The following is a 14,857-nucleotide window of genomic DNA, read 5'->3' on the forward strand; positions in this document are numbered from 1 at the left end:
CTAGTGGACAGGTATCTACATAATAAATCCCCATCACAGCTAGTACCCTTATAGGGTTTTAGCGAGGGGAGGGAGCAGTCAAAGATTGCACAGACACATCCCCAGAGGTGGTTATTTCAAAAGGCTGAAGCATATTGGTGGTGCTGCCTATGCTGCTCCTTTTCTGTGACCAGCCGACTCTACTCCAGGGCTGACAATCAGATACCTTTCACCAGCACTAAAATTCATTAAAAATGGAACAAAATATTAGCAGTGGCGTTCTCCTATTGCAGTATCAATACAAATGGAAGGAACAGAGCACGTATTATAAAGGCTGTATCCAGCTGCTATCTAATATCAAGTCTAAGTGACAGTTACAATTTATTTTAATGTTGTGGTAGCAACACATTAGTTAGAGCAGAGTAAACAATACAAACCCGAATCGGAAAATAATCCTTTGTGTTTTGGTTTGTTTTTTAAATGGGTTCATTTCAGTTATGTTTGGTCCCCTTTTGTGTTTTGCTTTTCATAATAGGCTAAACTATTCAGGGAAAGTAAATCTTAAAAGCCACAAACAATGTTTTTCATTTAATGCACGAACGTCCATAAAAGGGGCAGAAACAATATTATTTGATTCCAGCTAAGCAACACAGGTTTCAAAAAAAGAACTGGATAAATTCATGGAGGATGGGTCCATCAATGGCTATTAGCCTGGATGGGCAGGAATGGTGTCCCTAGCCTCTGTTTGCCAGAAGCTGGGAATGAGCGATAGGGGATGGATCACTTGTTCTGTCCATTCCCCCTGGGGCACCTGGCATTGGCCACTGTCGGCAGACAGGATACTTGGCTGGATGGACCTTTGGTCTGACCCAGTATGGCCGTTCTTATGTTCATTTTCAATCATTCACAACCATCCTGTAGAACTAAAATATATATGAATTGAATAAATTCAGGAAAAATCATCTGCTCATGATATTTCACAAGCCAATAATAAGGCTACTTTTAAAACAATTAATTAAATAAATTTGCAAATTATTAGCTGCATTGTAGCAAATGGTTAGTGAATTGATAAGGCTGAGTTGGTGCTTTCATTCAAACCCTGGTTTTCAGGTGTTTGAAATTGTGTTAAAAAAATTGCCTGATGCATGAAAAGTTTCAGCACAGGTTCTCAATCCAGATATGTGTGTGTGTGTGTTGCAGGAGAAAATTGTGAAGAAAATCCCTTTAGCTGTTGTCTGAGCATGAATATTATTTTATATTATAAAATATATATTAAACATTTTTTGTTAAGGGAATTGGTGATATTTCTTACACTCAGATATCAGAAATGTAGCTTTATTTTGTTTGTTTTTCTGTGCACCAAACATTAGAGCTGGTCAGAAAAATGGAATTTTAAATGTTAAATGATGCTGCCATTTCAAATGACATACTCATTCGTGTAACGCTAAGGAGGGTGGCCTCCATGGCATAGCCCTTCCTTGACTTCAACATACTAGCACATGTGCCAGATCCTAAATCATTATAGCCCCATTCAAATCTGCCAGTTTACACCATCTGAGGCTTTGACCCACTGTATGTGCACTGTTATAATAATTGTTTAGTGCAAAGAGGCTGGATCCTAAGCTGTTCTCTTTTCCTCCATACCACGAACTGAAGAGTGCGCTTACATTTAAATGCCAGGGTGATCATTCTCAGTCCACACACATTGCCCAGAAGAAAAGCTCTGTTGTAACATTTTTGTGTTGCATCAATATCACTGTTTTTGTTTCAAACTATAAAAGTGAAAGTAATTCATACATTCACATACTAATACATATACTTGCAAATGTATTAATATTATGAATAAACATTTCTATGCATCATAACTGCATGGTTCCCTACACAGATGATAAAAAACATGGTCTCTGCAGCAAAGAATTTGCCTTGATCTTGCAAATAACGATGCCCATTTGTATAGTTATGCTCAGTGTCCCACTGACATCGTATGTACAGATGCAACTGTTTGCATGATCAAGTGCTAAATTAGACCACTGTAGGCCATGAAGTTAAACAAAGGATAGGGAATGGGATGAGGGTTAAAACAAAAAATGAGTCGTGAGTGAATCATAAAAGTTTGATCATTTTAAAATAAAGACTTCCCCTCCTTCTAAAAGAAGCACTTGCAGCTTTTAAGATTCTCTCGCCTAAGTGGCCGAAGCAGCAAACCTGTGTGATTCTGGAATTAAGGTAAACAAAATGCTCAGTAATGCTGTGCTTAAATATCTATCATCGTATTGCAAAACAAAAGATCTTTTCAGAGCAAACACAAATCCACTTGTTGTTAGTTATTAGTTTATTGCAGTAGTACCTGGAAGCCACAGTAGGACAGGGTCCATATTGATCAATGCTTCACAAAAACACACTAAACCACAGTACCTGTTCTGATGCGCTAATGGGCTAAGGCCTTGATCCTGCAATGACTCTGTGTGGGCACAGCAGTGCAACCATCGGGAGCCCCATCAATTTTTAACAAGCTATAGTGGTGTGTTCTCACATAACCAGTTGCAGGATTGAGATCTAAACGGAAGTGATGCTGTCAATAGGATGCGCTATATGTCTGAAAACTGGGACCCAAAGCATACATATATAATCCAGGACCATATAGAACATACCAAGTCTTCCATTTAAAAATTAGTTATAGTTTTTGCATTGAGATATCACAAATATCACCAGTTTCCTTAACAACAAAAATTATGCTCAGCCACAGCTAAATGGATTTTCTTCAAAATTCTCCTCTTCAAAACACATACTTCTAGGCTGAGAATCTGTACTGAAAATTCTCATGCAGCAGGTCATCTTTTAATGAAATTTTAAGCACCTGAAAATAGCACTTTTGAATGAAAGCACCATCTCATCCTTAATGATCAGTACTTCAACATTTGCTTTAATACAGCCAATAACTTGCAAAAGTAATTTCTTTAAAACAGAAGTCTCTTTTTTGCTTGTGGAGTATCATGCATTATATATGTTACTAAATAGCATTAAATGCAACATGCCTTATTTCTCTGAAGAAAATAGGAAATAAATAAGACCTAGTTTAAAAAGTTGTGATCATTTGCAGCAAACAGCTGTCCATTCTGTTCTATTACAGAAGTGGCATCACTCTTACAGAAATTAAAAACAAGGAGGGCTTACCAGCCATTCCCAGGGCTATTCCCATTAATGAATGTAGGTGCCCCCATCAAATGATGTAAAATTAGACCCTGAACATTCTTATACATACATTTGCCTCAGTTTTCAAAATGGGATGCAATGTGTCCAGGTTCTTATTGGCAGAGCACTCTTTGCTGCTTCTTTAGAATATTTGACTGATAAAAAGATGCAATAAAAACACAAATTAAAGAGATTTCTATCAGTGAATGGATGGATACTACTACTACTAAATAAAAAAGTCAGCTGTAGAGAGATTGACATTTATTTGTGAAACAAGTTTCTTCATTTTCATGAACGCTTTGTCAAAGCTGGATGTAACTTTTGTTGATGTGCCTTCTTGAGGGGTCAGAAAAAATATCTGAAAGAATCCGACAAAGGGTCTTTTACAGAACATTTATTTTTAAGGGAAGCCGATGATTTGTTTCATGTTCTAACTTTGCTCTTCTCTCAAAACAGGAAATTATTTGGGGGACATACATGGTGACCCATTATTCCAAATCATCGTCATTACCTTCATTTTGTGCAGTTTGCCCTAATCCCCTCCCAACACATGGCCCAGATGTGGCCAATTCTGGCTGAGTTCCTTCTTTTCCTAATTAAAGTGGTTCAAGGGCCAGGTAAGTGTGGAAGATCATTAAATGAATATAATACTGTGAGTTCCAGAGGACTGATAAGTAGTCTCCTCTTTCAACAAACTGTTACTCTAAAATTGACAAGGGGAAACTACTGAATAAAGCAAGCCGCAGTACAAACAAAGGAGAGGCCCTACTACAAAAGAAAAATAAACTTCACAGACAGATTTGGCCAAAAGTAGTGCTGCTACTTAATGTGAAAGCAGAAGAGTGGCATGAATTAGGATTACAGTACACACAATCTTTCTGCACCGCTGGACTGCCACAATAAGGTTCTGCTGGATAGGACTGCAGCACAAATAACATGAAGGCCCCATCTAGAGTACAATTTAATGCAAATCACCAGGGTTGAAAATTGCAGTATAGACAGGACTTTTCTGTGTCCACGTAACTGCACTAATGCTGTGGGCAACCTAGGGTTTTTAAGATTGCTACAAGTATGTGATTAGGTTCCATCTATATTACAGGGTTTTTTAAAGCTGTGTTATAACCAGGTCCTCCGAGGAATTTCCTTCCTTTCTTGAGTGATTCCCTCACCCTACCACTTTCTCAAAGCCCTCTATCAAGGTGAACAAAATTCCTTGGCAGTAGAGGCTTTCATTGTGACGTTAGCCCACCACCATGAATCAATACAAAGCACCACAAGGCACTGTCTCCACGGCACACCCAATTCCTGACGACTAGGCAAGCAGGAGACTGGGCATGGAAAATAAACACATATTTTATGTGGCCGCACAGAGCACTAACATCGAGTTGCCAGCCCATTGGAGAAATCCTTGAGCAGCAAGTAAGTGAGAGGAATCAGGCTCCAACTTCATAGTGTCTTTAAATGGTGACCGAGGCCTAGGATCTGCAGTAGCAAGGTGCTTCCATAGAAGGTGGGACCAGTGAGGTCAGTCCTGGAAACTCATGTCACTCTGGCACATCTCAAGTTCTCAGCTAATTTTTAAACCATTTACCATAAATATATAGAGAAGTGTCCAGGATGCTGCAGGAAGAGGTTTCAATACAGTATGGGAGCAGAGATGTTTGATCCTAATGAAATTAAAACTCCATAATGGCAGCTCGAGTGACGTTTTCAATTCCGCTCTTCTTCCCATGTAGCTGACAGCACAGCATCTGCAGTGGTAGGCACCAAGGCTGTGCTAAGATGCCCTAACACCTCAGTGTCATCTCTGATTTTGGTAATATGGAAAATAAGACCAAAGAGTGAAAGTCACTGCTCGTTGGCATATAGAGCTGATGCCAATAAGACAGACAGAACAAACTGCAATGAGAGGATGACTTGGGAATCTAGTCCTGATCATGACCCCGCCCTTCAGATTCACCCTGTGAGACTTGCTGATGAGGGTAATTACACCTGTGAAATTGCAACTAGCGATGGGACTTTTTGCCTAGTCTCTGCTCTCACTGTGTTAGGTAAGAAAAACCTTGTGTGTCTTGATTTTTGTTATTAAAATGAAGAAGAGCTCTGTGGAGCTCAAAAGCTTTTCTCTCTCACCAACAGAAGTTGGTCCAATAAAAGATATTACCTCACCCACCTTATCATAATTCATGTCACTTGCTTTTCCTTCTTGGTACTTGCCTCTCAGATAATGGCTAAGCTAGTCTGTCCCCTTCCTCTTCTTAATCTGAGTTTTTCTCTGTCTGGTCAAGGGCAGAATATGTATTGCTGGTGTCTAGTCTGAATAGTTCCATGGGATTCCTTCTTGCCCTACCCACTTCCCTTTCATATTGTCAGATTCTGAATTCTTCCTACGTATTCATAAAAATTCCAGCTGTGATTTTTACCACGCTGTGTTCTCACCAGTCTGTGTTTTGCTAACAGATAGTCAGACCCCTTGTTGTAATCATTGATTCTAAAGCAGAAAGAACCACTGTGATCATCTAGTCTGACTTCCTGTAAAACACAGGCTATAGAACTCCCCTGAAATAATTCCTGTTTGAACTAGAGCAGTGGTTGGTTCCCAAACTTGTTCCGCCGCTTGTTCAGGGAAAGCCACTGGCGGGCCAGGCCGGTTTGTGTACCTGCCACGTCTGCAGGTTCGGCCGATCGCAGCTCCCAGTGGCCGCGGTTCGCTGCTCCAGGCCAATGAGAGCTGCTGGAAGCGGCGCGGGCCGAGGGACATACTGGCCTGCCAGGGGCTTTCCCTGAACAAGCGGAGGAACAAGTTTGGGAACCACTGAACTAGAGCATATCTTTTAGAAAAGCATCCACTCTTGATTTAAAAATTGCCAGTGATGGAGAATCCTATGCCTTTCCTCTAGCTGCCTCCCCACTCCCCTCTGCCATCATCATCATCATCATCTTCTGTTTTTGCTGTGATCTTCATGCACAAAACAAAGGGGGTCAAGACTTTCAAAAGCGTCTAGTGATTTTCGGGTGTCCGATTTAGGCCTTTTTAAGGTGTCTTGACTTTTCAGAGGGTGGGAGTTCAGCACATTTAAGGTGTCTCAGTTTGGGCACCCAAAAATCACTAGTCACTTTTGAAGGACTTGGTAGGGGAATTTTTACCTACTGCAATAAAAAAAAAAACCTAACTGTTTCCCTTCTCTCCTGCAGTCCCTCCTGTGGTGACTCTGACTCATGGTAGCAACGGGGTTGTTGTGTGCCAGGCATCTGCAGGGAAACCAGCTGCAGAAATCTCATGGGCCGAAGGGAATGGTCACAGCACTGAGAACAAAACTCATCACACCAATGGAACAGTGACCACACTCAGCAGTATGCCTATGATCAACAGCACCAATGCTCACGTGACCTGCTTAGTTACCCATCCAGCCATGAACCAGACCCAGACTATAGAACTATCATCAGGTAAGTACCACTTCTCTGTAACTGGTCTCTGTTATCTGGTAACGCCATGTACATCTCTACTTTATCACTTCAGACAAGTGCCAGTGCAAATGGTGAGGGCCAAGCAACTTTGTTGAGTTACTTTGATGTGCTACACTGAATATTTATAGGGGTAAAGCTCTAAAGAAACACTCTATAACAATAGACAAATGGCACATAATCTATCCTCAACTTTCTATAGAATGTCTTGAGCATTCTAGAATGAAGCTGTTGTAATGGCCCCTGCAGCGTTCTTTCTCCTCCTTCACTGATGTAGTGAGAGTTCCCCCTCCTGTTTCAATCACTGGGGGCAGCCGCAGTGTCTTAAGTAGCCACAGATTTGTCACATTGGTTTTAGAAGTGGGATTTGAACCCCAGGTGCTGAATTATATCTAGCTATATAGAAAGATCATCTTAGCACAGCCCTTATTTCTGGCTCAGCCAGGAGACATTTCCTTTGGGCTCGTCTGATACAGCTGCTATCTATTGTCTCAAGGGTTCTTGTCCAATGCTTGAATGTGGCAATGTGTAGAATGCAAGGTCAGCCTCCAGACAGAGGTCACCACTAGCTGCTTAGAGTCCAATCCTGGTCTCTGCCAATGAGCTGGGCAGGTGTCCACATTACAAACTCCGAACACAGTGGACACCAGAAGACCTTGTCACAAATCTGTCCTTGGCAGAGCACCCCCTTCAGGAGTTATATGAGGAGCGCAATTGTGCAGGTCGAATTGCCCCCACCCCAGCAGACACTGTAGGATGTATCAGTCTAACAGGGGCCAGCCCTCAGCCCTCCAGCTGAAGCCTTTTGGCTGTTTCAGGGTTCTCAGGGGTTCCAGGTGAAGCAACAGGACAGACCACTGTCAGCAAACAAGGTTAAATAAAAAGGAAAAGGAAGAAAACATGCAGGCAGCTTTAGTCAGGATATTGGCCCCTCTTACTTCAAAGGGCCATGGAAGTATTCCAGTCTAACCCAGAGTTCACTGGTCTCTAGTACAAGTCTGTCTCCTTCCCCTTCTTAGCCCAGGGAATCCATGTCTGCCTTCTGCAAGGGCAGGACTCTGCAGGGTGTCAGACCTCTCTCAACAGCCTGTTCCCTTCCCAGGGTTGCCCCCACCTGAGTGGAGGTCCCTCCTTTTAACTCCGCCTCCAATCCTGGCAGGATTTGCATGTGTGGAGGGGCAGAGCCACTGCAGCCCCAAGCAGCTCCTTAACTTCATCCTTGCTAGCCCGGGGTTTATATACCCAGTCATAGTTCTTTGTTAGAAATCACAGCAGAGAGACCAAGAACCAAACAGGGCATGAAGACTGAGCTACACTCTCCTCCTGAGAGGACAGTCACTTGTCATCAGGGTTGAAGCACAATGACAGGGTAGTGAGAGGAAGCTTGGTCTGGTGTCTCCAGCACTGAATTTACTTGACTGAAGAGAGACACGGTACACTTGGCATTCCACCCACAAGAATGGATCAGGCTAACCCACCTCTAGGGTGATTCCTGAACACCAGGAGAACCACTGTGTTTCTGGGGCTTCATCAGGATTTAACTCTTCCAAAGACACCATGTTAGATGTCCATCTAGTTTTCAGAGGAGCCTGATGTAAGATATTGTAATAAGCTAGCCAGAGGGGAGTGTGTGTGTGTGTATGATCTTTCTGTCTCATATACCGTAAGAGCAGAGGGAGAACTCCCCTCTCCCTGGCTTGGGTAAAATCCACTAGTTACATAATCTGTGGATTTCTCCATCAAGGGTTATAACTTTCATTGTATCGGTATCTTGGCAGAACTTTCTGCGGACATGACACTTTCACCCATACTCCATTATTTCCTGATATGCACCTCTTCATGTATCGCTGTTGCAGTTGTTGCTCTGATTTTATACCGGACTTTAAAATGCAGAGGTAAGCCATTTGGAACTTAGTCACTTACTGCTTCACGAGGGGTGGAAATGCCCCAGTATCACATTACTGACTCTGCATGTTTACAAGGAAATGTACCTTATCACTGACCTGTTTGGGCAGGTTGGGGTTGGGGGGAAAGCTCAGGGCTCCAGTTACTGACCATCTCCAAGACCTATGAAATGTGCTAAAGAAACAGTGGTGATTTTTCTATAGAACTTTTAAACCAACCCAAGAATTCCACAGCAGAGGTATAATTCTCTGTTAAATTCTATATGTGGCTGAAAGTTTTTATAGAACAGATATTCTTTATTACAAGATGAGGAGTTTTAGAGTAATTGAATAGAACCTCTATTGGTTTCATCTGCATTCAACCCTATGGGCTTTGTATTAAGGGCTGTGTCCCTGTTTAGATATACGAAAATGTTTCATTACCTCATGGCTGACTTACCCGGTAGGGGGAAATATCCCTTTATTCTGCCACTGGCCATGTCAGATGATGGAAGTGCCCCACTAACTGGATGGGAGAAGTGCACCTATGCAATCAGTGATTTTTCTCGACCTCTTGTGAATGTTAGATCTAAGTTTGAGGGTATGTCTATACAGCAAAAGCTGTGCATGGGCTAGCCTACCTGAGCTAGCTTCAATCCAGCTAGCACAGGAAACCGTAACAGTGAAGACAGTGCCGCACAGGCTTCAGAACAGGCTACTGAGCTGAGTATGTATCCAAGGTCTATGCTGGGCTTGTACTGCCTGCACAGCAGTGAAGACAATGTAATTGTAACCCACGTTAGCTGGATTCAAGCTAGCTCAGGTAGGCTAGCCCATGCACATGTTGTGTAGACATATCCTGAGACAAGGGGGTTTAGGGTTAAACTATGTCCAGTAGGTGTTTGTTAATATTTCCCCTGTATGTTTTAGAATGAGGTCAAAAGGCCATTGAATTTCACTTTCACATCCTGCCAGGGAGGTGGGTGGATGATCTGACGTTAGGCTTAGCATGTCTCTCTTCTCTCGACAATTTCCATGTTATCTAAACTCCTGTGATAATTTCCTCCAGCCCTGGGGGCCAGATGTGAAACTCCTGCTGCTACTTAAGATGGAAGCCTCCACCCAATTAGACACGTAACGTTTCCAAAGAGAAAATACTTTCTGGATAACCAGGTTCAATTTCTTATTAAAAATAGCAGAGAGGCAGGTTAAGTGACTCCCACAGGTCTATTCACTATGGAATATCCCAGGGTAGAGACCCCAGGTTTGCTTTCTGACTGATACAGTGGTTTATATTTCAAGGGGTCTGTTGCTCATACATAAAAACAGTGTCACAATCAGGATTTGTTACAGCCCACAATGGAGGGCTTTAATGTTTCAGATGTTTCCAGTCACTGCAATTTTAAGACTTAAAATTCTCAACAGTTACCTTTAATCCAGTTTTAACTCCTTTATTAGGGCCTGACCCAATGGCCATGTCAGTCAGTGGGAAAACCTCCCATAGACTTCAACACGCATCAGGTCCATATTGAATACACTTGTACTGAAGATGGAATCTAACCTGAGATTATGCTTTGGTATTGACTGGAATGAAGTCAAATGGTTTCAGGGGTATGATTGGAATAGAAGACAAAGTAGGAGGGGTGAATCAACACTTGGGGGGCTAGTTGGAATGGGAGGTAGCTGTGGCAACAGCTGGAACACAAGAGATGGCTTGAGTACAGTGAAAACAGAAGGACCATGGATGCAGGAGTACCCAAGTGGGAAGGCTGAGTGAAATGGGAAGTAAGTGGAGTAATATAGGAGAGGCAGAGGGATCTAATTTACTCTCCTCTTCCAGAATTACTGCTTGTCTAGTTTCTCTTCCCTACTGAATGTGATTCAGATGATTTCCCCCCTCCCCCCGATGTATTACATTGTAGGTGTATTTGCTGAGGCAGGGCCAGAGGAGTGGTGGGGCTGGGTGACAGGCAGCCTAAAGAGAGATGGGGCTGGTAGCAACAGAGGAGGTAGGATACAGTGAGAAAAGGAAGAGGCAGCAGCCGAAAGCAGTTGTCACCAAAGGATTGACATTTGCAATGACATTTGTTTGCAGCAATTTGATAGGTGACTCTCAATGGCATACCACTATGGTGCTTTGCCGATGTGCAAGAATAAAGGGACCATTTTAAAACCAGTTTTTCCCCACCCTTGCTAATCATGTTCAATTCAATATCTGCAAGCTTCTCCGACAGCAGCCTTTAATGTTCACATATTCTTACTTCTACTGGAGTGTCTGAACATGTTATAGAAATGGAAAGTAAAACAATTGCAAACCTGCTGACAATAAAGGAATTCTAACAGTGACAATACAACTGTCAACTAAGCCAAGGAGTTCAGCTGTGTTGAGATGAAAGTTTTTCAACTAATAGCAGAGGAAATATAGATAATAACTACCACGTGTGTGTTGTCCCATCAAACCATTTTGATCTGATGATATCTTATTTTCAGCCTCCTGGTTATCTGGACTGGCAGATGCTACCACAGTAAGTGGAATTTATTCTGATTTTGGACTGACACATCCAGTTTCATTTTAACTTACCTGGTCTCCCACAGCCCCAATATGTCAATTTCTATGTTTTTGTATCATTGTCTATGTGGCTATATATTAATGAAAATGTCTGTGACCTGTATGTTTGTGTCTTTTTTTTGTGTATATTTAAAATGCACCAAGTAATTGCATAATTGTAGGCAAGGGATGTAATGCAACATCTGCCATAAAAATATCATAAATTATTTATTAGAAAAATAATGCAGTTTTAAGGTTGAGTGTTTGAATGCACTGACTTTCGTGAGATCAGAATTATGGTTCCCATGGCAACCTTAACTCTGCCCTTGTGTATGTAAGCAGTACACTAGGGTCTTTGATGCCACATAGGCACTGCATGACTAAACAGGTGATCACATCCATAGCATTTTGTTTTCATCTATAGGTATAGAAAAGATGCACTTGCTTTCCCTTATCTTATATTATTTGTCAAGCTGTATTATGTCACATGGTCTACTTCTGTGTGATTCTGTAATGAAAGGCCCCGTGGTGATGCACACATTCTAGGAGAAAGTGGCAAAGTGTTTGTGGAAGCTAGCACTCTGAACTCTCTGATTTTGTACAGTTAAAATCTAAATATTGACCTTAGCTTTTAAATATAATTTCCTTCAGTACAATCGAAATACTAGATAAATACAGTGTGAAAATACCTACCGAAGGTTTGGCCCTATTGAAGTTAGTGAAAAAACTCCCATTTACTTCAGTAAGGTCAGGATCTCAGCTCAGGTTTCATTGTAATTTTGTTGTGGTAGCGATGCCACAGTATCTATAGACCTTACTGTTTTTTACTGTCTAGTTTCAACCATCCTTGTTCAGCAACTCTCTGTCATCTTATTATCTACACAGCAGCTCCATTAATCTCTACAGATTAATAACATTCAGAATTATTAATGCACTTGTGCAGGCTGGCAGGGATATATTAAAAACTACGAAGTCTGATGTGGACCGTGAGGAATAGAGGAAGGTAACAAACTGTCTAAACCCTGAGAGGCGAGGAGCACCTGTTGAGCTTGCAAAGCTCCCTTTGGTCAGTGGGAGTTGCAGGAAATAAGTCGGTGTTCAGCTCCTCTCAGGACCTGGCATAAAGTGAGTAAATTACAAATGAAGAAATATCTCCTTATTCAGGGATGTTTGCATGTGAAAGCAGTGAGGCTACCTATAGAACTAAAGGAAAATCTGGGGAGATTTTTCTTTCTTAATAGTTCTATTCCAGGTCTCTGAGAAAGAGCATTTAGGTAAAATTGCCAAATAGTATTTGATTACTTCTTAATGGGAACAACAAGTCTACTTAAGCAGATGCCGTCGTGTTATTTTTGTGCTTAGATTTTTTGTTTTGTCTCACTCTTCTGCTGTTTGTTTGCTCCCAATGCCTTTCAGTAGCAGTGATGCATGCAGGTTTGCTTTGCTGCCTGTTCCTAGTGGTTGTTTTATCTCCTTCCATGTTGGTTACTGTTGGGCCATTACTTTGGAGGTCAGTCTGCTGCCCCTGGAAAGCCGCATGCAAAGTTCCTAACCCAGTGTAGCTAGTATCACTCCCGACTCCCTGGGTCCAATCAGTAACACAATGGGCTGTGCAGCTTCTCAGACAGCAACATTACTATGAAAGTAAAACAGTGACTTCTGTTCATTGTAAATTCTGCTTAATGATGGCAGTCACCCATCAGGGTGTCCCAAGCAAGAGAATTTCACCATATCCTTAGTTATGTTATACTGTTAGCATCAGCATTTTATAAACAGCTTTGCATGTTACTGTTGCAAAGTGAAGGGGAGTTATTGTATCTGTGAAAAGATGCATGCCAGGCTGACCCTGTATTAAATGTCTGTGTTGTTTACAACAATTCTGGGTGGATGGAAGGACAATGTCTGAGTAGGAGGTGATTTGGCCAAAAGCCCCAGCAATAACTACACCACAGTTTCATATACCGAGTCATATAGTCTCAGACAAGTGCAAATTTGGCTGTCCTAAACCGTGATATGTGGAAGGGGAACAAGAGATTACAGGGCCTGAACTGAACAGGTCTCATTCTTTCCTGTAATAAGTTGGTAATTTATGACATGATGGTGGTGATGGTTGTTGGTATTATCATAGTGTGTAGGCAGGGGTGCTGGAATAATTTGTATAGTGGGTGTGCTGAGAGCCACTGAACCAAACAAACCCTGTATATGATGGAAACCACTTCAAGTCAGGGGGTGCGGCAGCGCCCCTAGTTCCAACACTTATGTGTGTAGGAACCTGAATCATGGACCAGGCCCTCATTGTGCTGCTGTATTTCTCTCCACCCTCAAGTGTCATCATCTCTGCCCCATCTCTTCATTCAGAGTAAACTGTGATGTAACTTCACATGTCACTGTCCTGATTTCATCCATTTCACTTTTCACTTTGGTCTGTATTTGGGATGTTGTATAAAAATCTGCTTAATGTATTGATTTTTCTTTGTATTGCAGACTAGGAATAACCTCAGGCCTGGGACAGTTAACACAACTAACTCTTCCACCGTGGAAAGTATCTATCAGAATTACAGTGTACAGAACATACATAAAAATATTAATTCTCTAAAAACACAAAGGCAAAGAGTCTAGTCCTAGCTCAGCTATTGTCTGTACCAAGAATATCTAACACATCCTGGGACTGTTCTGAAATGGGGTTAGAAGTCCTGCAGCACATGCGTATACCTGCTCCAAAAGTTCTGTCCTTTTTGTCAGGAAGACTTGGCTTTGATCCACTTTTGCAGATTCCTCTCTGAGTTGCTGAATTACTTTTATGTGATTGGCCTTCAGAAATTGAAGGAGTTCTTATTGTCTTCATCACTCAGGAAAATGGAGGCAGAAAGACAGGTGGGGATCAACATGTTTTAGTAAATTTTCTCCCTTTTTGGATGTCCATAAATGCCTTTGTCTGAAATGTTAAGGCCCAAGCTTCAAAAACATTCATCAAAATGTCATGTGTAAGCTTCTATGAATTTTTAGGGGGGAGGGATAGCTCAGTGATTTGAGCATTGGCCTGCTAAACCCAGTGTTGTGAGTTCAATCCTTGAGGGGGCCATTTAGGGATCTTGGGTAAAAAGTCTGTCTGGGGATTGGCCCTGCTTTGAGCAGGGGGTTGGACTAGATGACCTCCTGAGGTCCCTTCCAACCTTGATATTCTATATTCTATGGAGCCTTGGGCATGGAAAATGAATACTTGTGTGCCTAGTTGCCAGCCGACTGTGAAAACATGGGAATTGCATTTTGACAGTTGCACTACCTCTGGAATCCTGTGGTGGAAACAAATGAAACTAAGGACCCCAAAAACTCTTAAGGATAGGGAGCCCCCCATTGCAGAAATGCAGTACTTGTCTAACTGGCAGAATTAAAAGAAGTTTGACTAGGTCGAAAGAATGGTTTACATTCAGAATTAGCAACATGGGACTGGTAGCAGCTGATTTTATATTATATCCTCTGACTTTTTTTTTTAAATTCTGATTTGTATAGACCTTGCATATGTAATGATAGAAGCCAAACAAATGCATTTGAACTTGATCTGTAAGTGGGAATGAGTGATGGGCAACATTGAAAAGTTTAGTCAAGTAAACATCTAAAAACCATGAATGTGTGTCTGAATCTGCATCCAAACCTCTTTGGGTATATAGTTATTTGACCACTTAGAAATGTATGGCCATGCGGAACTCAGATATTTGTGTTAGGTACTCAGAGGACTTCAGGACTGAGCAACATAAAAATACAAAGGGCCAGGTTGTGGGCAGCCTGTGCA

At 41.8% G+C, this 14,857-nt stretch overlaps 1 protein-coding gene across 1 annotated transcript; it reads left to right on the plus strand.

Annotated features, from left to right (window-relative positions):
- The first annotated feature begins 3,651 nt into the window (after window positions 1–3,651).
- LOC117871103 (cell surface glycoprotein CD200 receptor 1-B-like) lies at window positions 3,652–14,158 on the plus strand. The gene is made up of 6 exons (XM_034758745.1): window positions 3,652–3,788; window positions 4,908–5,222; window positions 6,367–6,618; window positions 8,415–8,531; window positions 11,010–11,044; window positions 13,552–14,158. The coding sequence occupies exons 1-6, from the start codon at window positions 3,722–3,724 to the stop codon at window positions 13,684–13,686; spliced, it is 921 nt and encodes a 306-aa protein (XP_034614636.1). The 5' UTR covers window positions 3,652–3,721; the 3' UTR covers window positions 13,687–14,158.
- The last annotated feature ends 699 nt before the right edge of the window (window positions 14,159–14,857 follow it).

The sequence above is a fragment of the Trachemys scripta genome, chromosome 1 (assembly GCF_013100865.1).
Source record: "Trachemys scripta elegans isolate TJP31775 chromosome 1, CAS_Tse_1.0, whole genome shotgun sequence".
Lineage (NCBI taxonomy): Eukaryota > Metazoa > Chordata > Testudines > Emydidae > Trachemys > Trachemys scripta.

Bases quoted from the DNA above. Each gene is read 5' to 3' on its own strand.
- LOC117871103 (XM_034758745.1), top strand. From the start codon at position 3,722: ATGGCCCAGATGTGGCCAATTCTGGCTGAGTTCCTTCTTTTCCTAATT. The intron at 5,223-6,366 runs GTAAGAAAAACC...TCTCTCCTGCAG, and splicing joins CTCTGCTCTCACTGTGTTAG to TCCCTCCTGTGGTGACTCTG. The intron at 8,532-11,009 runs GTAAGCCATTTG...TCTTATTTTCAG, and splicing joins CCGGACTTTAAAATGCAGAG to CCTCCTGGTTATCTGGACTG.